This window comes from Globicephala melas, chromosome 10 (genome assembly GCF_963455315.2).
Source record: "Globicephala melas chromosome 10, mGloMel1.2, whole genome shotgun sequence".
NCBI lineage: Eukaryota > Metazoa > Chordata > Mammalia > Artiodactyla > Delphinidae > Globicephala > Globicephala melas.
This window is the reverse complement of record NC_083323.1, coordinates 18062682-18086670: the sequence shown is the minus strand read 5'-3', so window position 1 is coordinate 18086670 and position 23989 is coordinate 18062682. Positions and strand designations below refer to the sequence as shown.

Sequence of the window (23989 nt, the reverse complement as noted above, 5' to 3'; positions counted from 1 at the left end):
GAAAGGTAAAAAATATAAAGGTATATAAAGGTATATAAATATATATAAGGTATATAAAGGTATATAAATATAATTGAAAGGTAAAAAAGAGATAGCATAGAAGCATCTATAACCCCAAAGGCTGGGAGAACAGAGGAAAGAGGTCAGAACAACTAAAAGTCAGAAATCTGGAGGAGCTGTAACGCAGACCTCTGAGGCTTGAGGCTTGTGGCTCTGACATTGGAGGAGGGTCCCTGGGGTCCAAGACCCAGGCGTCTCGGAGATGCCATTGCCCAGCTGGTGCTGGCGTCTTGTGGGGAGGGGGACATGATAAGGCCAGTCTGGGAGTGACAGGCCTCTGCCGCTCGGATCCAGCTGCCGCTGGCAGGGCGATGAAGTGCAGCTGGGGTGATGCCCCCAGGACCAGGAAGCATGCAGGAAGAGGAGATCCCTCTAACAGGCCTCACGGTCTCCCTCGAGCACTTTCCACTGGTGGCGCCAAACAGGAGACCTGGCAGAGGAGAAGCGTGGGCTGTGGTCCCAGCTCCACCGCAGAAACAGTGTAGAGGGTGATTTGGAGCTGAGACAGTAATTCACCATCTCTCCTTCCCCATATGATGCTTCTATTTCCTTTCCTGATCTTACTGAATTCAGCTTTGGTCTCACCGGGTTTGCAGTTAGGACCTGTTGATGGTCGGGAAGAGATGTTAAGAGGGTAGAAAGTTCTTATCTAACTGGTACCGTCTTGAGATGCCATTGCTCTCTCGCTCTCTGATGGGTTCTTTGGAGACCCCACCCATCCCTGGTGGTCTCTGACTGCAGTTCCCCCCACCTGTGTGCATGCGTCTCTTCCTACAGCCACTTTTTTTCCCAGTGGACCCTCAGCGTCCAGAGGCCACCTCCAGCCTTTCCCTTGGGGAGGCCCGTCTGCCCTTCCAGAAAGCCATCTAGGATAGGACCTAAGGCACCAGCTCTCTCAGACACGGCCAACCCCCTGGTCCACAGGACACCTGTACTCTCTTGTCCCACGTCAGTGCTGGGAATGCAGGCCTGTCTCCGTGCGGTGACAGCCTGCCCCCTCCGCTGGGGGTCAACCTGCCAACAGTCCCTGGCACAAGATTGCTCAGGCCTGAGTGACACCCCACAGGCTACCCTGTCTGCAGAGGACACAGATCAAGCCCTTTGAAATACCCCATTGAGCCTCCTCTCATGACCCCTGAGGTGAAAGGCAGGCTGGGGTGTGAGGACTCTCTTCACAGCTGTTCTCACCAAAGAAATCAACTTTAAAATCCCCCCCAACCTTTTCTGCCCTCACTCTGGGTTTTAGGGTCCCGTAGTGAGTTCCTGACCATCCTACATGGAAAGTCTGCAGGTTCCCCAAGGTGATCTGTCTCGGGTTTGGTATTTATTATCTACTGTGCCCTGATGCCTCGGGTGAAATTTCCAGTTCAACAAGCTATTGCTCTTAAACCCCACGGTGCCTGGACATCAGGGTCGCCCAGTAAGTGCCCAGGGACCGGCTGATTTGTGGGTTGACTTTCCCTTCTGTGTGTTGTCCAGGAGGAGGACGTACTCAAGTATCACGTGGTCTTGGAGGAGAAACTGCTGAAAAATGACTTGCACAACGGCATGCATCGGGAGACCATGCTGGGCTTCTCCTACCTCCTTGGCTTCTTCCTCCGCGATGACCAGGTGCGATCCTTTCCCTTAAAACCCACAGGCGGGTGTCCTAGCTCCATGTCCGTCATCACCTTTGCGTTGCATAATCTCCCCAGCACTTCCTAAGCCTTCTCTACAGAAGACGGTTGTCTGTGTTTCACCGTAAAGTAATGACTCAGCCAGACTGGGAAGCTCCCCTTCCCCTTCCCCGTCACCAAATCATCAGTGTGGCCTGGCTGACGATGGGATTGAATCCCAGCAGTCACAGGTGCCCTTCAGTTCTGATTCCTAACAAACAAACAGCCCCCCAAGCCACCTCCAAGAGGGAAGGGAACCCGGCAGCAAAACCTGACGCCCAGGAAGTGGCACTGGCCCCAGGGTATAAGGAGCCTCACGGACTCCAGCAGCTAAATGAATAAACATTATTATCATTGCTTGATCATACAGACTGCAGACCTCGGACCAACTGACCCCCATACCAGTATTCCAGTATTAATCTCACACAACCCCTAAGTACTTAAAGTGTTTAGAATTCGTAGAAAGAATTGAGACTAAATACATATTTTAAGTATTTCAATATAAAATTCTTTGTACCTACTTCAAACATCAATCAATCTGAAAATTCAACAGGAAATTCACTGCATAACTCTAGTATACATTCTCATAAGAAAAATTAATAAAAACAAATGATTATTTAGGATAAACTAAGTACTATATTAAAGTAAAGAAGGTTTAATTGCAAATTTTTAAGCAATAATAATTGGTCCCTGTAAAAAAGTGCAGTTTTGAAAAGTGTTATCATCATTGAAGTACAAGTGAATTTTGTGTACAGTTTTTCTTTCAACATGCTTGGGTTAAAAAAACAAAGTCTTCATGGTTCTTCATTACTTAGGGAATAATCTAACTCCAAATATTTCCCTCTGACTCCTATAAATAATCCTACCTATTGTGCAATAATTTTGAGGAGATCCTTTCAAATACATTTTCTTTTTTTTGCAGGTAAGGCAATTTTTGTCGGTAAAGACCTTACATTTTTGTTTTTAATCTATGTCATCTTTTATTTCATCATGTAGAGCTGAATATTCCAGTGCAGTTAGTTGAATCAGTTTTGATTCTGTCACATTTATTTTTCATGTGTTTGGAAAGTCTTTGATCTAGAGCTTTTTTTTTTTTTTTCCTTTCTACAATAGAGGCTTTATCTTACAGTAAACAAATAGTTCGATCTTACAGTAGAGGCTTTGCTTTTATTGATAACTCATTTACTCTCAGGACGAAGAAGATGTAGAAAAATGCTCTCTGAGTAAACTTGTGTTCAGCTCAAAATTTTAATGCAACCCGTAATTCTTCGAACACATCTCACAATAAAAACGATTCAGACTTTTTCTAATGCCAAATCAACAGTATTACAGCATCCAAAGTTCTGCCATTTTGGTATTTTAAAATAGCTCAACGTCTTGGAATTCTACAAATTTGTTTTGCAATAACCGTTTGACGCCACAAGTAAGGCCCCCTGCTTCTTTTCCGAGTCTACACAGACCCTGGACCACTTCTGTGGACCTTAGCCGTGATTTGTCCCAACATCCAGTGGAAATTCACTTGACTCCAAGTAAATCATCAGGGACTTTAACAGTCAGTGGAAGTTCAAATTTAAACACTTAGCAGAGTCATTTTAATCGTGACGCAGTGGGGAGTTTGAGAGATGTTAATCATTTTTAAACCCTTATGAGATATGAAGTTGACATCTGTTTAGTACAATAAAGAATTCCCTCTTCTCCCAACCTCAGCCCTGCTACACACCCCACACACACACACCACCCCCCAATTTTTCAAACAACCATTTGTTTTCAGTTATATTAGTTATATTAATGAATGAATGAATGGCTTTACTTATTTTGCTAAGCAGTCATTAAGGTATGCTCCCATTTAAAAAAATCGAAACAAAACAAGTTACAACTCAAAGTTGAATTTAATTTGGCAACATTTAGAAATTTCGTTCCCGTGTCTTGGGTGCTTAGGGACACACAAGGCAAAGACAATACAAACATACCATGAACTCCTAAGAAGCCCCAAGGGAAACGTGGTATGGTAATGCAGACCTCAGAGCAGTCTCCTCACACCGGGAAGTAATGCTATCTGGTGGAACACTTTTTACAAACTCTAAAACACTCAAATATGCTAGTTGTTTTTATTCTTATATAACAGCCACTTAGCCTTACTTAGGGGTGCTTGCAAATGAACCAGGAAGTAGAGATATGCTAAAAGGACACTGAGTTTCGTTCTCCATGTCTTGGCTTTGGAAGGCATCCACACTTCCTGGACCACCAATATCCAGCACAGCCAAGCACATCCATCGTCCATGGAGCCGATTTATCAGGGGCACTAACATAACGATCATGACTCAGAATTTTTAAACAATAAAAACCGATCATTTGAAGGGTGGAGAGAAACCTTAGAGATCATCTAGAACAACCTCTTCCTTTTACAAAAGGGGAAATTGAGAGTCACAGAGGAAAAGCAACTAGCCCAAGGTCACACAGCTGGAAGGTGTCAGATGCACGACTGTCACTCAGACTCCCCTCTCCTAGGGCAGAGCTCTCTCCACTACACTGTGCTGCCTGCCAGGTGAATTTTGGAATATCTCCTAGGCCATTGTCATATTGATATCCTCCAATCCCCATCGTCCTTATTTCCCTTAAAATCACGGTAGTAAAAACTTACAGTTAACCCTCTGTTCACAGCTCTACGTAAATGAGGCTCCGATAAACTACACCAATGTAGCCACTGACAAGGGAGTGATCCATGGCTTGGGGAAAGTTCTGGAAATTCAGAAGAATAGATGTGATATTAATGACACTACTATCCTACGAGTAAGTTCTATCCGAGGCCAATGATGAGCTAAAGAGTGTTGGCTTATTTTTTATAATTTTGAGCATAGGACTCATCTATCAGAGTATCTCAATTCAGTTCAGAACACACTGCATGAGGGCTTCCCTGGTGGCGCAGTGGTTGAGAGTCCGCCTGCCGATGCAGGGGACACGGGTTCGTGCCCTGGTCCGGGAAGATCCCACATGCCGCGGAGCAGCTGGGCCCGTGAGCCACGGCCGCTGAGCCTGCGCGTCCAGAGCCTGTGCTCCGCAACGGGAGAGGCCACAACAGTGAGAGGCCCACGTGCCGCAAAAAAACAAACAAACAACACTGCATGAACATCTCTAAATGCCAAGGAGCATACTTGGCTGTGGCTCCACAAAGATAAATAAGACATGACCCCTGCCCTCAGTGGGCTCACAGTCTAGCGCCTTGAAAGGCTGCCTGGAGGGTTATGTTGTGGAGGGAGGAGGCTTCTGGAGCCACCAGCCTTCCTCAAAGGGAAAACGTGCCACACCCAGCATAGGCACGGGAGCAGGGGAGGCAGGATATGGTGCACCCATGACAGGTTTTGGCCAAGCCTGATCTAGCGGGAGAGACAATATGGAAATGGGTCATTTCAGTATAATATAGGATGCAGTAATGGAGACATTTTAGTCCATGAGATGGTGTAGGGTCTCTCAATAATAGTAATAACTGCTGAAATTTACTGGGCACTTTTTATGTGCCAGGCACTGCTCTAAACATTCTACATGTATTAACTCAGGTAACCCTCACAACACCCTTCAACGCAGGTACTATTACTCCGCCCATTTTTCAGATGGGGAAAAATGAGCCCCAGAGAGGTTGAGTAACACCCGCAGTGTCACAGAGCTAGCAAGTGTCAGGGAAGGCGTTCAAATCCAGGCAGTCTGGCCCTAGAGCCAGAACTGTGAACGACCACACAATACCGTCCAGTAGGTGCCAAGTTAAGAACTAGTCACATTGGTCTCCTTCTGTTTTAGGAACAGGCTGCACTTAAAAATGCTTGTCATTCTTACCTCGTGCTCTTTTATTTACGATAGTGAATATCATCTCCACGCGGACCCCATGGCTGGGCGCTGGGCGTGATGCATCCTTTAGTCTCTGAATCCAGCCCAATTCACTGAGTAGTGGGTTTTCAATAAATGAGAGTTGTTGTTAAAGGAATTAGGATTTAAGTGAGTTAAGACCCCCCCACAGGTTACAAGATGATGAGCATCTGGAGTGTATAGTAGAGAAAGTGATGCTCCAGTGTCCACAACCTGAAGTAGTTGAAGTGTTTGTCTCAAAGGACATGAAAGAGGTTGACCAGACGAGCTTCTGGTTTTCAGTTTTATAGCCTAAAACCTCCAGCGCCATGTCTGGAAAATATTTGTAGCCTCATTTTGCACTAAATGTAATAACCATGAGATACTCACTTTGGTTGTGTTTTACTAAGGGAAAGTGTGGGAAGTGTCCCCAGCAGCCGATCTGCCCGTTTGGAACTAAGCCACTAGTAAGTATTTTGTCTGCTTTGATAAAACTGTTTCTGGATCCCAGGGAGGTCCAAATTAGAAAATGCGTCTCAAGCACGACTCATTTCACTGCTTTCATTCCTTCACTTGATTTTAATTTAATCTTACCTTCTTACCTTATATGCATCTTTCTAAAGTCTTAAATCCATTTTTTTGGACCAAAGCAAAAATTTAATTAATACATAAATAGAAACAAGGGTTCATGTCAACCAACGCCCAGTGCAGGAAGGGATTTTTCACTTTCTACATCTTTCATATTCCAGTAGCTGGTTAAAGACAGGAGCAAGAAAGCTTATCAAAGGAGGCAAACTCCATATCCAACTCGGTATCCAACCTGGAGGAGTCCCACCTTCCCGATTCCCTTTGCAGTTGAAGTTACAACTAACTTTCTCTAAGAAACACATGACAGACCTGCGGGGAGGTAGACATGTCTTTGAATTAACTACCCATCTGTATTTCTTATAGCTGTTTATTGCAAGAGCTAGCTCTGATGATGCTCCAGCCATTACAAAGGATCAACTCTCATGTACCTTCCGTTGCATAATAGTAATTTATAGCTAACAATGCTGACTCTTCTCACTTGAGTTTGCATTTAATCTTGTATATTAGAAGTCTTTGTAAGCAGCCTTAATCTTGTCTCAGACCAAGGCAGAATATCAACCAATAAATAAACAGAAACCAAGCCCCATCTCAACGTGGAATGTTGGAAGGATGTTTTCATCTGATTGACTCTGTGATTCTTTCTAACTTGAGCTGGTTCTAAAGAAAAGTTCTTTTTACATCGTACTACCACAAGGGATAATTATCCGAATTTTGCCACCTGGTATTCTGGCAGCCAACATTGTGATTTTGCATTTTCTTTCTTATGAAACAGCTCCAAGAAGCCAGCCCCCTCCTTTTCCAGAACATTTCAGTTAGAGAGACAGCAACGTGCCACCCACCTACTTGCTTTTAGAGATTGGAAAGCTTTGTTCTAACTGAAAAGCTGATATAATCATTATTATTTCATAGGGCGCAGAGACGAAGAGATGTCTCTATACCATTTATTTCATGGGCAAGCGATCCCTGTTCATTGGCTGCCAGCCAAAGTGTGTGAAAACTGTCATTGTGAGTATAATGATTTAATAAGCCTTCTAACTATTGCAGCAGCATTGAGAAATGGAATCATGTGTTATACTTTTCAAAGTGCCTTTCCATGTTTTTTTTTTTTTGGCCGCTCGTTGCTGCACACAGGGTTTCTCTAGTTACAGCGAGCGGGGGCTACTCTTCGTTGCAGCGTGCAGGTTCTCATTGCGGTGGCTTCTCCTGTTGTGGAGCACGGGCTCTAGGCATGCGGGCTTCAGTAGTTGTGGCACGTGGGCTCAGTAGTTGTGACGGACGGGCTTAGTTGCTCCACGGCATGTGGGATCTTCCCGGACCAGGGATCAAACCTATGTCCCCTGCATTGGCAGGTGGATTCTTAACCGCTGTGCCACCAGGGAAGTCCCCCTTTGCATGTATTCTTTCTGCCACCTCCCCTTCCTCCTTATCATCTTCATTACCACTGTCATTCAGAGTAGTAGCGGTAGCACTAAAATTCAGGACAGCCCTGCAAGTCAGCCCATTGGTGAAAGCTGCAATATTCTTTTGCATGATGAAGAAATAGAGGGGGGCTTCCCTGGTGGCACAGTGGTTGAGAGTCCACCTGCCGATGCAGGGGACGCGGGTTCATGCCCCGGTCCGGGAAGATTCCACATGCCGCGGAGCGGCTGGGCCCATGAGCCATGGCCGCTGAGCCTGCGCGTCTGGAGCCTGTGCTCCGCGACGGGAGAGGCCACAACAGTGAGAGGCCCGCATACCGCAAAAAAAAAAAAAAGAAAGAAATAGAGGGACTGAGAGGCTAAGAGGATCTCCCTGTTCTCACAACAGAGGAAACGCCCCGTGAGCGAAAGAGACAGGAAATGGGCAGCTCTCCAGGGAAAGAACAGGTGCACCTGGTCATTTAGAAAGCGGGACCCCAGAGCTAGGCACCTCTGACCTGTAACTTTGGAATCTGCAGGAAAAGTCTTTATAATGTCCTGTCCTGCTGCTTTCGCCGAAGACTAGACGCAGCCTCTGCCTGTCCTGCAGAGGCGGCTGATTTGGCCCTTAAGTTGCGGAGCTTGCAGCTGCAGATCTTGTGTTTTAACGCACTCAAGAATAAAGGCAGGCGCAAGCGAGCAGATATCCTGCAGGGCTTCCCTGAACTCAAAGAGAGTCATTCATAGAATGTCAAAGGTCTCACCCACCTCCCAACCTTCAGTACCAGGTGAAATAACACACAACGCAAAGGTGCCAGGTTTGGGGATGGCGAGGGCCCCTCTGGCATCACTTGCATTGTTTTACTTTGTTCCTGCTGCCCCTCCTTCTTTCTCACTTTTCTTCGTCCTCTCCCCCTGCTTGCCTTTTTCCTTCCCTTCCTTCCTGCCTCCTCGGCAGAAGCCTCCACGCTGCTCCTGGCACGCCTGGAAATTGCATAGCCTCACCTGGTTCTCAGGGGCTGCTCTTCCCATCCCTCCCAACCCCTCCATGAGGGGTCAAAGCTACGGACACACATCCAGTCCCACCTGCAGGATGTCCACACCATGGCTGGACAAAACCAAAGGATGGATGTGTGGCCTTGTCCAAGCCCAGCCTGGTCCTTCTGTTTCAGACGAGAGAATGCTGTGCGGGCTACTTTGGTCCCCAGTGCCAGCCCTGCCCAGGAAAAGCCGAGAACGTCTGCTTTGGGAACGGGATCTGTTTGGACGGAGTCAACGGCACGGGCACGTGTGTGTGTGGCGAGGGCTTCAGCGGGACAGCCTGTGAGACCTGCATGGAGGGCAAGTACGGCATCCACTGCGACCAAGGTGCGCACCCTCCCTGACCCAGGCAGGCTGCCCGAAACCAGCCGGAAATGCAGGAGAAAAGAGTGATTCGGCACGTGCTCCCTCACCAGCCTGTCTGCCCATTATCATGTGAATTACAAGAACTTCTGTGTTGTGTAATTTGCAATGGGCAGTGATTCCAAACATGTTCAGTTACTAACCTGGACTTATCAACCCTCCCCAATCGCTCACTGACATTCTCCAACTCAGCCACATTTCTGTATTTGCCTGCGTGTGCTGGTGCTCTGTGGGTACGCTCTGTTTTGGACATTGCTTGATCGTTTGAAAAGCAGATCTGTGCACATCATCTCATTTAACCCATACAGGAGCCATGTATAGTTGAGTATTTGTATCCCCGTTTTACAAATGAGGACTTAAGGCAAAGAGGTTGAATGACTTCCCCCAAGGTCACACCTGATGAGATTGGAATGCACACCCTGCTTCCCTCCAAAGCTTCGTTCTTGAATCCTGTCCCTTACGTGAAGGTCACTCTATTGATTCATCCTCTGCCGGACACATGCTTTACGTTGTCTTCACAAAAATCATGATCTGTTTTAGCCGAGTCATCTGCATTCTCTCACCTGACTTGCTCGTGCCCAGGGACACACACCTCTGAGCGGGCTGACGTGGAGAAGGGGTTTCCTAATCCATGATGGGAAAACAAAGCATTTTTTTCTACTTTGTATTAAAAACTACATATTTGACCTGGCTATCGCTGGTTTCTCAACAGCTAGTCCAAGCCAAACAAAATCAATATATAATTGAGTCATTATAATCGGACCGTATAATATATAATTGGCATTATAGTGCTGATTTTTTTCTGTGTTATATGGAAGAATTATCTGCTTGCATTTATGCAGGATTTCCTAACCTAGGATCCACAGATGACCCTCATGGGGTCCAGCACACCCCCAAGGCTGAATGCTTTCTTCTGAGGAAGGCATCCTTAACTTTCATCCAGTTCTCAAAGAGGTTCACAGTGTTGCTGCGTAACCAAGGAATCGGCATTTCTGTGTTGTCCAAGAAGGCGGTGGTGCACCGGCTTTATAGGAACCGGGTGGGCTTCTCTCTGAAGTCTACTCTCAGGGGACAAACATGGCTGCGTCCCAAATGCGTCCCGTATAACCACGATTCCTCAGATAACCTCAGCCAAAAACACTCTCACACTGCTTGGGTCACTGGCCCACGGTGCTACACGGTCCCCAGACGGTGGTCTTTGTTGAAGCATGACCTAATTCACCTGTTAGCTCCCTCCTATGCCCCCGCCCTTCCTGGGAATCCACCCCCCAAACCCATGAGCAACAACGATCATCTAGAACCAGACAGTAGAATTACGTGCACCGAAGCGAACCTTAGTATTAGATGTAAAGTGAATTGTTGAACACGGGTCAGAAGTCTAACAATGTGTGGGTGTTTTTCCACTTAGCGTGTACTTGTGTCCATGGGAGATGCAGTCAAGGACCCGCGGGTGACGGCTCCTGCGACTGCAATGTGGGCTGGCGAGGAGTGAGATGTGACGATGGTAAGAGCCAGCCTTTCGGTACTTATGATCTGTTCTTAGCCTCACTTCTCAGCAGCTACATGTTTTTCTCCTTCTAAAATAGAAATGGCATCTTTATTTCTTCCTTTGGCGATAAGGTAATTCCTACTTGCAGCCAAAAAGATTGTAAAATAAAGAAAAGCATTAAAAAGAAAATTAAAATTACTCATACTCCCAAGACAGGGACAAAACAATCATTAGTGTTTTGTATTGGCCTTCCAGCCTTGTTCTAGGTATATACATGTGTGTATGGGACTGTACTCTTCACACAGTTTTGTAACCTACTCTTTCACTTCACAATATATATAATCAGTATCTTTTCATGTGAATAAATATAGGTAAATATCATTTTTCTTAATTTCTATATAGTATCCCATTATCTGATTGTACCATGTCTCTTAAAGTCAATTTTCTGCTATCATAAACAATACTGCAATGAGTATCTCATTCATATATATATATATTCGTATATATATTCATATATATATTTGCATTTGTCTTATTAATTTATTTGGTTAAATTCCTTGAGATGGTGAGTTAGAAGTTGGCAGTTTGGGGGAAGTTTTGCTGCTTACTGCCAAGTTGTCCTCCAGGGACTGTATCAATTTATTTTCCCCCAAGTAGGGTCTGAGCAGGCTCATTTTCCCCAGCCCCCCACGCTGCACTGATGACTCCTAATGTGCCCCCATGAGAGTGATGAGAGGGGAGAGAATTTCAGGCAGAAAGAAGCTCGTGGCCCAGCCCAAAGATGTGGGAAGGCTCTGCACATCTACAGGACCAAAGGACTGCAGAATGGGAGGGATGTAGAGGCAACGAGGAAAGTGGGATGAGAACAGGCTAGAGGTGTAGGCAGGAGTCAGCTCGTGAAAGGCTAAGGAGAGCGGACCTTCTGCTGAAGCCAACAGGAAGCCATTCAAGGGTTTTGAGCAGGGCGGCAATGTGATGAGATGTGCATTTTACAAAGATCACCCTGACACTGGGTTGGAGAGAATACCCCTGGAAGCAGGTATCAGAGAGTCCCCCTCACCTGGGGCAGGGGCTGGGGAGGAGTCACAGGTGCCTGCCAGCCCAGTGAGGGCTCCAGGGATGTGGGGTTGTCAGAAGGAGTGTCTTTGCCCAAAGCTCCAGGTTATGTTAAAATCAAGAGAACTCAGATTTTGTTGAAAAGCTAAAGTCGGAAGTGTGAGTGGTCTCGAGCCAAAAAGACATCCTAGAGCAGATATCAAATGCTGGTGTGTGAAGCCAGGGTTCAGAGGACCTGGGAGAGGGAAGCAGGGAGCAACAGGATCACATAAACAGGAAGACAGCCTGGGGGAATCCCTAGATCAAGACATAAGTGGCAGCCAGGGTTAATCTGGGGGTTTACCCTTGACTGTCATTTATATGCTTATAAGAGCATGGTGTATGGGAGGACCAGCCACATTTAAAGGGACAGGGAACAGTCTGGAGGCTGTGACAAGTTTTCAAGCCCGTCCCCCTGCTGCTCCTCTCACCAGCAGCCTTGTGATTCATCTCTTTGCCTCCTGTCCTCTTTCCCTCCGTTCCATACTCCACATTGCTGCCAGACAGAACTTTCTAAAACATAGATATCTTAGTCTGTTCTGGCTACTGTAACAAAGCGTCGTAGATTGGGCGGCTTATAAACAGCAGAAAGTTATTTCTCATAGTTCTGGAGGCTAGAAGTTCAGGATCAAGGTGCCAGCATGGTTGGGTTCTAGTGATGGCCCTCTTCTGGGTTGCAGATGGCCGTCTTCTCATGTTATGGCAGAAGGGGCAAGGGAGCTCTCCAGGGTCTCTTTTATAAGGGCACTAATTTCGTTTGTGAGGATTCCACCCTCATGACCTAATCACCTCTCTAAGGCCCGACCTCTAAGTACCAACACGTTGCAGATTAGGTTTCAAAATATGGGTTGGGGAGTGGGGACATAAACATTTGGACTATAGCAGCACTGTTACCCACCCTCCCCAGTACCTGACAACCTGCTCTGATTCTCTATAGCCTCCAGTAGGAGGAACTTCACTGCCTATAGGAGACACACCTTAGCAAGGTGTGGTACAGAGCTGTTCACCAATTGGCACTCACTCAGTTTTCCAGCCTGGTCTCCACTGCACACTCTGCTTAAGGGGCTTCAGTCTAGTAATGGAAATAAATGTTCAATCGTGTTCAGAAAATTGCGATATGAGAGTGCAGAGTAAAGCGCCTCTAGACCAGACTAGACTGTTCTTTGTTCGCATGCAAACTCCCCACTCCCAAGCCATGTCAGACATCATTCATCGATCATTGCATTCCTTCCTCTGAGGTCAGATAGGGGCACCACATCCTTTTCAAAAGAGCACACCATGTAGTCACTTCCAATTAAGTGAAGTTGGCTCAAAGGTTTAGAGCAGGTATCAGAGAGGAGGACCTAAAAGGTGATTGGGATTTCAGAGATAAAGAATGGAGAGAAAGAGATTTTCAGGCTCAAGGAAAAGCACACATAAAGGCACAGAACTGCATTGCATCTACTCTAGCCCACTGGAGCCTGTAAATGTTCCCTCTGACACAAGACAGACCACTTTCGCAGCCAGGTCTCTGTTTCAGGACCTTCTATACAACCAGGCCAGGCCTAATGAGATTTCTCTTGGCCAGGCCTAATGAGATTTCTTTCTCAAAAGCTCTTAGCCTGAGCAAGCAACCCTGTGGGTCCTTTTTCTCATCTCTAACAATTTCTTTCTGGATCTTCCCCTGCCAGGAAGTATCTGTTAGCTGGGCATCCAGGGTAAAAACATTATGCTGTTCCAGGAAATTTAGGAACTAATTTGGCAAATAGGTGGTGAGTACCTGCCGCATGCCAGGCTCTGCACTATTTCTGCACATGCAAAACAATAACAACAACTTCATCTTAATTAGAATTAGTATTTCTTATTTATATCACTCTGTAACAAGGTGATGAAAAATTAGAAAGAATAAGGAACATAGGAAGTATAAATAAAATAGAAAATTAAGCTCCGGGGAGGGATGTGCATCCTCACCACCTAGCATGGGGACCGGCACACAGGAGACACTCCATTGGTGTAACTGACCTTCAGATTTGGCTCTGAGCTTCCTAGACGCCAAGGTAAAAAAAGATTTACATGGTCACATAGTTTTACATAGTTCACGTGATGCATACCAGTTACTTGTGAGGAAGTAAATCTTTTCCTAGCATCAAGTACTAAAAGAAAGTTCTTGAGTGAGATTTAGTAAAGAAGGGCTGACACAGCATTTGGTTCTCTTTTTCAGAGATCACAAAAGATGAATGCAATGGGACCTGCCACACCAGTGCCAAGTACGTCCCCTTTAGCCTCCTTTGGAGGCGATGCAAGGGTTTTTTGGGGTTTTTTTTTTAAACATCTTTATTGGAGTATAATTGCTTTACAATGGTGTGTTAGTTTCTGCTTTATAACAAGGTGAATCAGCTATATGTATACATATATCCCCATATCCCCTCCCTCTTACGTCTCCCTCCCACCCTCCCTATCCCACCCCTCTGGGTGGTCACAAAGCACCGAGCTGATCTCCCTGTGCCATGCGGCTGCTTCCCACTAGCTGTTTTACATTTGGTAGTGTATATATGTCCATGCCACTCTCTCACTTCGTCCCAGCTTACCCTTCCCCCTCCCCGTGTCCTCAAGTCCATTCTCTACGTCTGCGTCTTTATTCCTGTCCTGCCCCTAGGTTCTTAAGAATAGTCAGAAAGAGAAAATGCAAGGGGCTTTTTTTCCTAGTAGCATGTGTCCACCCAGGCCTTATCTTTAGGGAAATAGTTTCCTGAGACCATTTCTGAGGATTTATGATTAATTTAAGTACGAAACTAAAAATGAGGCCACCATCAGCTTGCAGGTCCAGCCTTTTGAACACGCTGCCACCTGAGTTACCTGACATGCTGGCAGAGTGCCCGTTGTTACCCCCATTCAAGCCACAGGGACTCTTCCACAGAAGCAGAGGGAGGCCGGTGGGCCTCAATTTCATCAAACCTTACTTGCAATTCACAGCCAAGCCTTCCTTCTTTATAATGGAACTTCATACTCCTAACTCCCAGAGGGGTTTAATGGGTTAATTAATTAAGAGCCCATTAGCTGGAGTTAGACCTGAGTTCAAATCAGCGTCTGTCATTTCCATTGACTGTGTGACCTTGAGTCACTTATTTAATGCCTCCAAGCCTTGGTTTTCTCATCTGTAAAATGGGAATAATGATAATACCTACCTGTTAGGGCTATTGGATATTGTGTAGGTTACATAAAATAATGTGTGAAGCACAGCTCCCAGCACATAGGATGCTCTCTAAAGATGGGCAGCTACCCTCCTTATCCTTGGGCCAATGCCTACATATACACACTCTGTAGTTTGCCTGATAACTGACTCCAGTTTTAGCTGCTTGTGGCAGCGCCATGCTAGGGATGGACTCTCCACCCAAGCCTTGGGCGGGGACCTCAGAGTGCCTCATGGGGGTAAGAGCTGGGATGCTAGGGGTGAAGCGTATTGTGAGTCCCGTGGTGGGGTGCTGTGCGTTTTTCTACGGACACCACTTGCCCTTTCTTGTTGCAGCTGCCTTCTCAGTCCGGATGTCGCCGCCTCATGCAAATGTGCAGCAGGGTTCCAAGGGAACGGGACGGTCTGCACAGGCAAGTCAAGAAGGAATTTGCTAGGAGGAGAATAGCATGAGCTGTTGAGGGATCTGTGTTCCTGCAGACTAAACGGGCAGCTGCTGCCAACCATTGCTGGTGAACTGGACGTAACAGGGCAGCTGATCGTGCCCGGGGAGCAGGACACCTGTTCACGGATAGGGCGTGTTGGTTTTGGAATGTGTGGGGCAACCGCCCCTGTTCTTTTCTCCCAGCCTTGGCCACAATTGGAATCATCTGGAGAGCTTTAGAAACCACTGATGTGGCTGACCTAGGATGTGGCCTGTGTGGGGGGACTCCGGAGTGGGGATAGAAAGAGGCTTGAGCCCTGGTTCTTCCCCCCAATCCCCACATGGCCTTGGGTGGGTCTCTAAACTACCCTGGGCTCCCTTAGCTCATTTGTAAAGTAAACGTAAAACTCTCTCCCCTCGCAGAGTAGTTTGGGGATGAAATGACCTCTCCACGTACAACAACAGAATGAGGCAGCTGTTAAAAACAGCCCCAGCGTTACACTCCCTGGGTTCGAATCTATGTTCTTATAGTTCGTGTCACCTTGGGCAAGTGGCTTGACTGCTCTTTGCATCATTTTGTCATCTGTAAGTTGTAGCTTATAAGAGAATCTCCCTCACTGGATTGTTGGATGATAACCTGAATTAAATAATACCTGTGAAGTGCTTAGAACATCCCTGGCACAGAGCACTCGATAAATGTGAGCTAATACTCTCATGGTGCCCAACACGTATTTGGTGCTAGAAAAATGGAAACACTTAGCACTGTGTCCAGGCGGGCTTCAGTGCAGATTGTGGTGGAGCTAGACAATGACCGCACCAATTTGTCCCCGATGTACCCTGCAGTAGGATGTGTACAGCACGCCAGTGAAAACAGCTGGAAAGGCAAATAACTGTAATGTTTCTCTTGCCCCCTGCTTTGGGGAAAAATAACAAAAGCAGAGGACACAATATAACAACCAACATTTCTGTAACATTTTCATATACATTATCCAAACCTGTAAGTAAACCTATACAGGTGGATCCCAAAGTTCTTATTAATTGAGTGATTTGTCCAAAGTCACACGGTGAACAAAGGCCAAGCCAACACTCAAACGCACATCTTGGGGTCTCCAAATGGATCTAGGTCTTTGATCCACTTTGCATTAATTTCTGTATATATTGTGAGGTCCAAATTCATTCTTTCCCATATGGATATCTAGTTGTCTCGGTAGCATTTGTTGAAAAAATTATTCTTTCCCCCATTGAAATAACATCTTGGCCTCTTTGTGGAAAATCAATTGACCCTAGGTGTATGGGTTTATTTCTGGACTCTTAATTCAATTCCACATAGATCCTTATGCCAGTTCCACACTGTCTTTATCACTGAAGCTTTGTAGTAAATTTTGAAATTAGGGAGCGTGAGTCCTCCAACCTTGTCCTTCTTTTTCGAGATTGTTTTGACTATTCTGGGTCCTTTGAATTTACAAATGAGTTTTAGGATAATCTTGTCAATTTATGCAAAGGAGTCGGCCAGGATTTTGACAGAGATTGCCTTGAATCTGTAGATCAGGTTTGGGGAGTAGTGCCTTCTTAACAATATTAATTCTTCCCATCAATGAACATGGAATGTCCTTCCATTATTTAGGTCATCTTTTATTCCTTGCAACAATGTTTGTAGTTTTCAGAGTGTTTTATAGTTTGTTAAATGGAGTCCATCTTCTAATGCTATTGTAAGTGGAATTGTTTTCTTCATTTCATTTTCAGTTTGCTCATTGCAACTGTACAGAAATACGATTTTTGCCTACTGTTCCTGTGTCCTACCCAGGATCATTTATTAGTTCTAATTGTTTTTAGTGGATTCCTCAGGATTTTCCATAGCAAGATCATGGCATCTGCAAATAGAAGTGGTTTTACTTCTTTTCCAATCCGGATGTCTCTTCTTTCTTTCTTGCCTAATTGCCCTGGCCAGAACCTTCAGTACAGTATTGAACAGAAGTGGCAAAAGCAGACCTTGTCTTACTCCTGATCATGGGAGAAAGCATTTGGTCTTTGATCATTAAGCATGATTTTAGTGGTGGGTTTTTTCATCAATGAAAAATGTCGTTTATCAGGTTAAGGAAGTTCCCTTCTATTCCTAGTCTGTTGAGTGTTTTTATCATTAATGGTATCGAATTTTGACAAATGTTTTTGCTCATTCTGAGATGATCATGTTTTTGTCTTTAATTCTACTGATGTGCTATATTACATTAATTGATTTAGGGATGTTAAACCATCTTCTATTCCTACATAAGTCCCACTTGGTTATGGTGTATAATCCTATTTATATATTGCTGAATTTGATTTGCAAGTATTTTCTTGAGGTTTTTCTATCTATATTCATAAAGGATATCAGTCTGTAGTTTTCTTTTCTAGTGATGGCTTTGTCTGGTTTTGGTATCAGTAATACTGGTCTCCGAATGAATTGAGAAGTCTTCCCTCCTCCTTCAGTTTTTAGAAGAGTATGTGAAATTTTGGCATTTATTCAACGTTTGGTAGAATTCACCAATGGCATCTGGTGCTTTGCATCCTTTTGAGCCATCCATATTTAATCCAGTGCCTACCGTTTTGGAGTATTTTCCATTTCTCAATGATTCAAGTAAAAGCGCATCGATTTCCCCCACCCCCCCCCCCCCCCCGCCCTGCTCTGTGTCCTCTTTCTCTTCTGTAGCAATCAACGCCTGCGAGATCGGCAATGGAGGTTGTTCTCGCAGGGCTGTCTGTAAAAGAACCACCCCAGGAAGCCGGGCGTGTGTGTGCAAGGCAGGCTATACTGGCGATGGCATCGTGTGCATAGGTAGGTACCATCCCTCACCCGCGATTTCCAGCTGCCTTTAATTTTGACCCCTCGGTCCAGGTGCTGTCTGATTGCTCCACCGTACATTGACTTGTTTCCCCTTTGCTGCCCATAAGCAATCGTCTAGGAAACGCTTAACACCAAGCACATATCCTGCTCCACCCCAAAAAGTCCTCCTGAATTTAGCACCTACTGATGGTTCTTCTCTGAACCAATTATACGGTGATGGTGACAAGTGGTATATGTTTTAAATTCCTACATCTCTTCATTCACAGCACGTTAAGTGGCACTCCGAAATTTTATTATTTTGAGTCCCTGGCTGCAAATACTCATATTCAGTCAATAGAGGGACTGCGTCAAGCCCGCAGACATGCCTGAGGAGCTGGTTTTGAGAAACCACAGCTGGTGCCCTCCCTGTTGGGTGACTTCTGCCTCAGCGTTGTCAGAAAACCGAATCACGCCTTGACACTTGCTCCCCTCGGTCAGTTAGCCATCCTGGCTGGTACCTCAAGGCATTTTTTTACTTAAAAAATGAGGCTTGGGCTTCCCTGGTGGCGCAGTGGTTGAGAGTCCGCCTGCCGATGCAGGGGTCACGGGTTCGTGCCCTGGTCCGGGAGGATCCCACATGCCGCGGAGCGCCTTGGCCCGTGAGCCATGGCCGCTGAGCCTGCGCGTCCGGAGCCTGTGCTCCTCAACGGGAGAGGCCACAACAGTGAGAGGCCCGCGTACTGCAAAAAAAAAAAAAAAAAAAAAAAATGAGGCTTGACTCTCATGCCAGGTGTCGCTTTTTGTTTTAAAGAGATCAACCCGTGCTTGGAGAACCATGGTGGCTGTCACCAGCATGCAGAGTGCACGCAAACAGGACCCAACCAGGTGAGCTGTGTCTCCGCGGGGGCCTGCGTTTTCCTAGGAGCAAATTCCTGGGTAGTTAGACCCAGGCCTGAGGGACAAGGGCTGAGGACAGACCTCTAGGGAGCAGCAGCATGAAATAAATACATTAGAGGAGGTTCTGGAAGAATTCCCCGGGAGGCCATTCTTTGGGAAGCAGGAGAAAAGGGGAGAGGGGCAGGGGACAAAGCGTGCACAGGGAGAAGGGCCTTCCCTAGAGTGGGAAGAAGTGGCATTTGCAAACACCACATGGTTCCAGAAGCACCTAGAAGGTCTCCAGCAATGCTCTCCTTTCGTTCAGCTTTCTGATGCCCAGAATCTTACCATTTTTCTCTGTCTTGAGGCTCTGAAATGCATGTGCCACAGCAGAAGATCACGGTGTTAAGGCCTCTGTCAGCCACATATTCCCCAACACTGTGCCCGTTGCGCCTTCCGCGGGAGCAGGTTTGGGGACGTGGGGAAATGTGAGGGCTCCAGCACAAAGGAGGGGGAGGTCGAGGGGTGAGAAGACTCAGGCGGGGAAGCTGGAGGCTCGGGGACCCAGGCTGTGCCTCCCTCAGTCCATGTCATGTTGTGAATGAGCAGGAAATTGCATACGTCAGAAACTGGATGATGACCAGAGCTGACAGCCAGCAGAACCTCTCTGTGAAATGACCCATTTCCCCTTCCTCCTGGACAGGCCGCCTGTAACTGTTTGTCAAAATATACTGGAGATGGGAAGGTCTGCACACTCATCAACGTCTGCTTAACCGTGAGTACGGCCCCCCACCGCGAGGTCTGGCCTGCGGTGCCCCCTTCTCCGCGTCTAGGGGCAGGGCATTGAGGTGGGCCCTGTCAGAGCTGCTTCTGGGCCATTTCTCCCTCGTGTCCCAGTTGCAGTGTTGGAGAAACTCCAGGCTCTGCCTCCATCTTCACATGGCTTCCCCTCTGTGTCTGTGTCTCCTCTTCTAGTGAGGACGCTTGTGGTCTTAAGACTCCCTGGTTAATCTAGGACGATCTCATCTCGAGATCCTCCACTGCATCTGCAAAGACTCCTTTTCTAAACAAGGTCACATTCACAGATACCAGGGCTTAGGCCATGGACGTAGCTTTGCAGGGGGCCACGATTCAACCCACCGCAGAGCAGGAAGAACAGAGGTCTCTGCCCCAGCTCACAGAGCGAGCGCCCGGCACAGCCAGAACTTCAGCGCACGCCTGTCTGACTCAGAGGCCACACCCTTGACCACTTCTCGTGGCGCGTGGTGCTTGTTCCTCCCGCGAGGCACCGATCCCCCGCGGGGCCCGGTTCATACACCTTCCTTCCTCGTTCATGTCACTGCCCACCTGAGAGCCTCCCGCTGTGGGCGTGAGTACAGCACAGACAGCCCGTAATTAAAGCCCTTCCTCTCCAGTCGAGGTCCCTACTGTCCCCCGTGCTGGCCTGTTTCATACTGACTGCCTTCCAGCTGATGACTTTTCCCTTTGCTATGATGGATTAGAGTTCAGCCTAAAGCTGAGAAGTATCCAACATGCTTGCTGCCTTTCTAGTTAACCCCCAGGTGCTGAGAAATTTCCCATTTGGCAGCTCTGGGCTGAGCTATTCAGGGCTGGAGATCTGCTGGGATGGGCTGCCATCCTGAGATATGGGCATACCTCAGCGATATTGCGGGTTCGGTTCCAGACCACCAAAATAAAATGAACGTCGCAATAAAGCAAGTCACAAAAATGTTTGGTTTCCCAATACATATAAAAGTTATATTTACACTATACTGAAGTCTATTAAGTGTGCAATAACATTATGTCTAAAAGACCAATGTATGTAAACCAACTATACTTCAGTTAAAAACAAAAGACATTAGGAGTTAAAATAAATAAATAAACAAGGTACATACCTTAATTTAAAAATATTTCATTGCTAAAACTTGCTAACCATCATCTGACATCGCCACAAACCTCCAATTTGTAAAAACCACATTATCTGCGAAGTGCAGTAACAGAAGGTGCGCCTGTGTAAGGCTGCAGGAGTGGGATGGCCCTTATAACTGTAGAGAGTTGGAAGGCAAGTTCAGGAAAAGGGCAACTAAGGCAAGCCGGTCAGTTACAGAGTGAGACAAAAAGTAAATTTCAATACAGAATCGCTGCGTGAACATTGGCAGAGCTGGCAAACTAACTGGTCTCATTCCTATCCCCCACTCCTTGGAAATTCTACCAGAAAAATGGCGGCTGTAGTGAATTTGCTCTCTGCAATCACACCGGAGAAGACGAAAGGACTTGTACTTGCAAACCTAACTACATTGGGGATGGGCTTACCTGCCGTGGCAACATCCATCAGGTAACACGAGGCATGTTTCCATAGAGTAAACTCCACCTTCCTCCCCGTGCCAAGAATCCAGGGAGCTAAGGAGGGTGCAAGGGTTTTGTTACCTATAAAACTATAAAATACAAAAGACTATTTTCATATAAATGGACAATGAAAAGAAATTTTCTCTCGCAGTGGGAATTCAGTGATTCAGATCAACAGTTCTAGAGGCAGAAACACCGGGGTTTGAATTCAGCTCTGCCGGTCAGTAACGTGGCTTTGGGCAGATTATATCACCTCTTTGTGTATCTGTTTTCTAACGTGTAAAAGAAAATAACCATGGTACCAGCCCCAGCAGGTTGTTATAAGATTTCAATGAGATAATGTGTGTAGTGGGCACAGAGCACACAGTACCTCAAAGGCATCGCCGTGATGTGGATTGTTGTTGGAGTGTGTGTGTGAACGCCCTCGGGCGGAGAGGGTGAAGCCTTGGGATACTTGTAAAGTTCTACCTATTACAACGTGAACATCCTGTTATTTGGTTTAAAGAGGGACTAGAGCATTCTGGCTGATCAAATATTCTTGTTGATAAAGAAACTAAATCTGCCATAAACCTATAACTGAGTTTTTTAATATTGAACTTTTAAAAATGAGTCGTTCTGAACATCAACTGTGAGCCTATAGATGAGGCAGATTTCCAGTTGAAATGATGGTAGATACTCTCAATCTTACAGAATTTGTCCTCCAATGACATTCTGGTATGTAATTCACAGATGTTAAGTGAACCTTCCTTGTCTTTGTTTCCAGGAGCTTCCCAAGAACCCCAAAACATCCCAGTATTACTTCCAGTTGCTGGTAAGAATGTGTGTGTCTGTCTAACTAGAAGAGTTGGGTCTCAAGCCAGATATGGGATAAATCTGTAACCTCCAGAGTAGGTGAGACTAGAATAAATCTGGGAAACTGCATTTCTGGAATAGGCTCTGTGTTGGTCATTTGTGAACTTCTCAGGCCCCAGGTGGGCAGCGTAAAAGAGTGGAATAAATGTTGCACTAGCCCACTGCACACGTGAGAATGTAGTTTATAAAAAAAACCTGCCATCATACCTGTGGAGACAAGAAGCATTACTGGGGCAATTGACTAATTCTCCCGGTGAAAGTATTAAGTTAGATCTTTCTGCACCTCTTACATCAGAATACATTCCAGATATATTGAAGAATAAAGGATAAAAATCTAGAAGAGTAAAATCATAAAACCTAGAAGAAAATATAAGTAACGGTAGGATCTTAGCATTGGCAAGAAGACAGTTAGAACAGTAAGTCATCTTATTGCTTATATTTGTATTGTTATCCCAAACAGAAAACATTTAGTATGTGGAAAAGACACTGGAAAAAATTATCTGGAAATAACAGAGATCCTTCTAGATGGTGGGATTATGGGTAGTTATTTTCTTCTTTATACTGTATTTTCAAATCTTTAATACAGTCAGCATATGTTATTTTTATACCCAGATAAAAATAAACATTATTTCAACATCTCAGAATCTGAATGACTCTGAATCTAAGACTAAATAAAACACCGGTCTCCCTATCCAGTTTTCTCTCCCCTCTGCCATCATGTACTCTCTGCTAGTTGTTTGAGCCCCTGCCTGTACTTATGTTAAGTACATGGCACGTGGCCCCCACCTTCCTTCCTACAGGAGCATTCTGTACGAGACCTGGTTGGTCCTGGCCCCTTCACTGTTCTGGCACCTTTATCTGCAGCCTTTGACGAGGAACCCCAGGTAAGCATGAAGCTAGAGACAGGTGAAAGAGGTTTGAGATTGGAACACAGTCTCTGGGCATTACCCTGGAGACAACACTGAAGACATTTCTGGACAGTAGATCTAGGATCGGCTGGAGCTGACCAGTAATGGAAGGGGCTGCCTCTCAGTGTAGGGACCCCTCTCAGGGGAAGCATTCAAGTGGATTTGGGGTAAACACTGGCCAGAGACTTTCTAAAGGACATTCCTGAATAGGGTAGGAGGTTAGAGAAGACCAACAATTCTTAAATAATTCAAAGCTCCCAGCGACCACCCCCCCCCCGAAAAAAAAAAGGAATGAAAAGAAATGCTATATTAATGGGATATAAATAGGTTCTTTTCTTGCAGGACTTATCAGAGCCTTTACTGTTTAACATTCACTTGGACTCTTCATGCTGGATTACCTATTAATATATAATAATGTGGCAAACATTTATTGATTGTGCCAGACACTGTTTCTAGTACCTGGCATGGATTAACTCATGAGTCTTCATGACAACACAGTAAGCTGCATGCTATTATCATCCCCGTTTAACAGTTGAGGACATTGAGAGAAGTAACTTTCCCCAGGTCACACGACTAGCAAAATGTGGAGCAAGGACTCAGACATGACTCTAGAACCTGCGTTCCCGCCCACACTGCTTCTGTATGCATATATTTTGGACACCAGTGAAGCAGGGACACAGAAATAGTTTTTGGAAAAAATTTGACATTTGATTTTTTTTAAGCACCAAAGAGTTATCATGAAACGTTGATAACCTCGTGGGCTTTATTATCACACTGACTTTATGGTTAATATTGTTTGTCGTTTGATTTACGAATGACGAAGCATGGTGGGCTTCTCCATGCTAACGGTGTAAATCTGGCCCAGGCATCTCCGCAACAGGGAGCTGTACTACGTGGTATTACCCGGCATTTTTTCACAAGAGCGCTTGTTTTTCGAGTAGTGTCTCACGGGACTTGGGGTCCTTGGCACATGTGCTGTGAAATGCTGGACCAGAGGAACTCCAAGTTCCCTTTTACTCTGAGATTCTACAATGGAAGCAGGAAAGGAACTAGGGCTGCCTTCTCCCTCTTGCCTGAATAATCTCTACC

General features: G+C 45.8%; 1 protein-coding gene across 1 annotated transcript in view; it reads left to right on the top strand.

Annotated features, from left to right (window-relative positions):
* The window catches only part of STAB2 (stabilin 2), a 158325-nt gene that overhangs the window by 96304 nt on the left and 38032 nt on the right, over positions 1–23989 (top strand). Inside the window, exons 34-47 of the mRNA XM_030856195.2 lie at positions 1540–1671; positions 4377–4505; positions 5963–6019; positions 7050–7145; positions 8710–8905; positions 10350–10445; positions 13726–13771; positions 15031–15107; positions 17805–17930; positions 18730–18803; positions 19498–19569; positions 21010–21129; positions 21904–21951; positions 22793–22876. Of these exons, the coding sequence (XP_030712055.2) occupies positions 1540–1671; positions 4377–4505; positions 5963–6019; positions 7050–7145; positions 8710–8905; positions 10350–10445; positions 13726–13771; positions 15031–15107; positions 17805–17930; positions 18730–18803; positions 19498–19569; positions 21010–21129; positions 21904–21951; positions 22793–22876 (1353 nt within the window). The remainder of the gene's footprint in view (positions 1–1539; positions 1672–4376; positions 4506–5962; positions 6020–7049; positions 7146–8709; positions 8906–10349; positions 10446–13725; positions 13772–15030; positions 15108–17804; positions 17931–18729; positions 18804–19497; positions 19570–21009; positions 21130–21903; positions 21952–22792; positions 22877–23989) is intronic.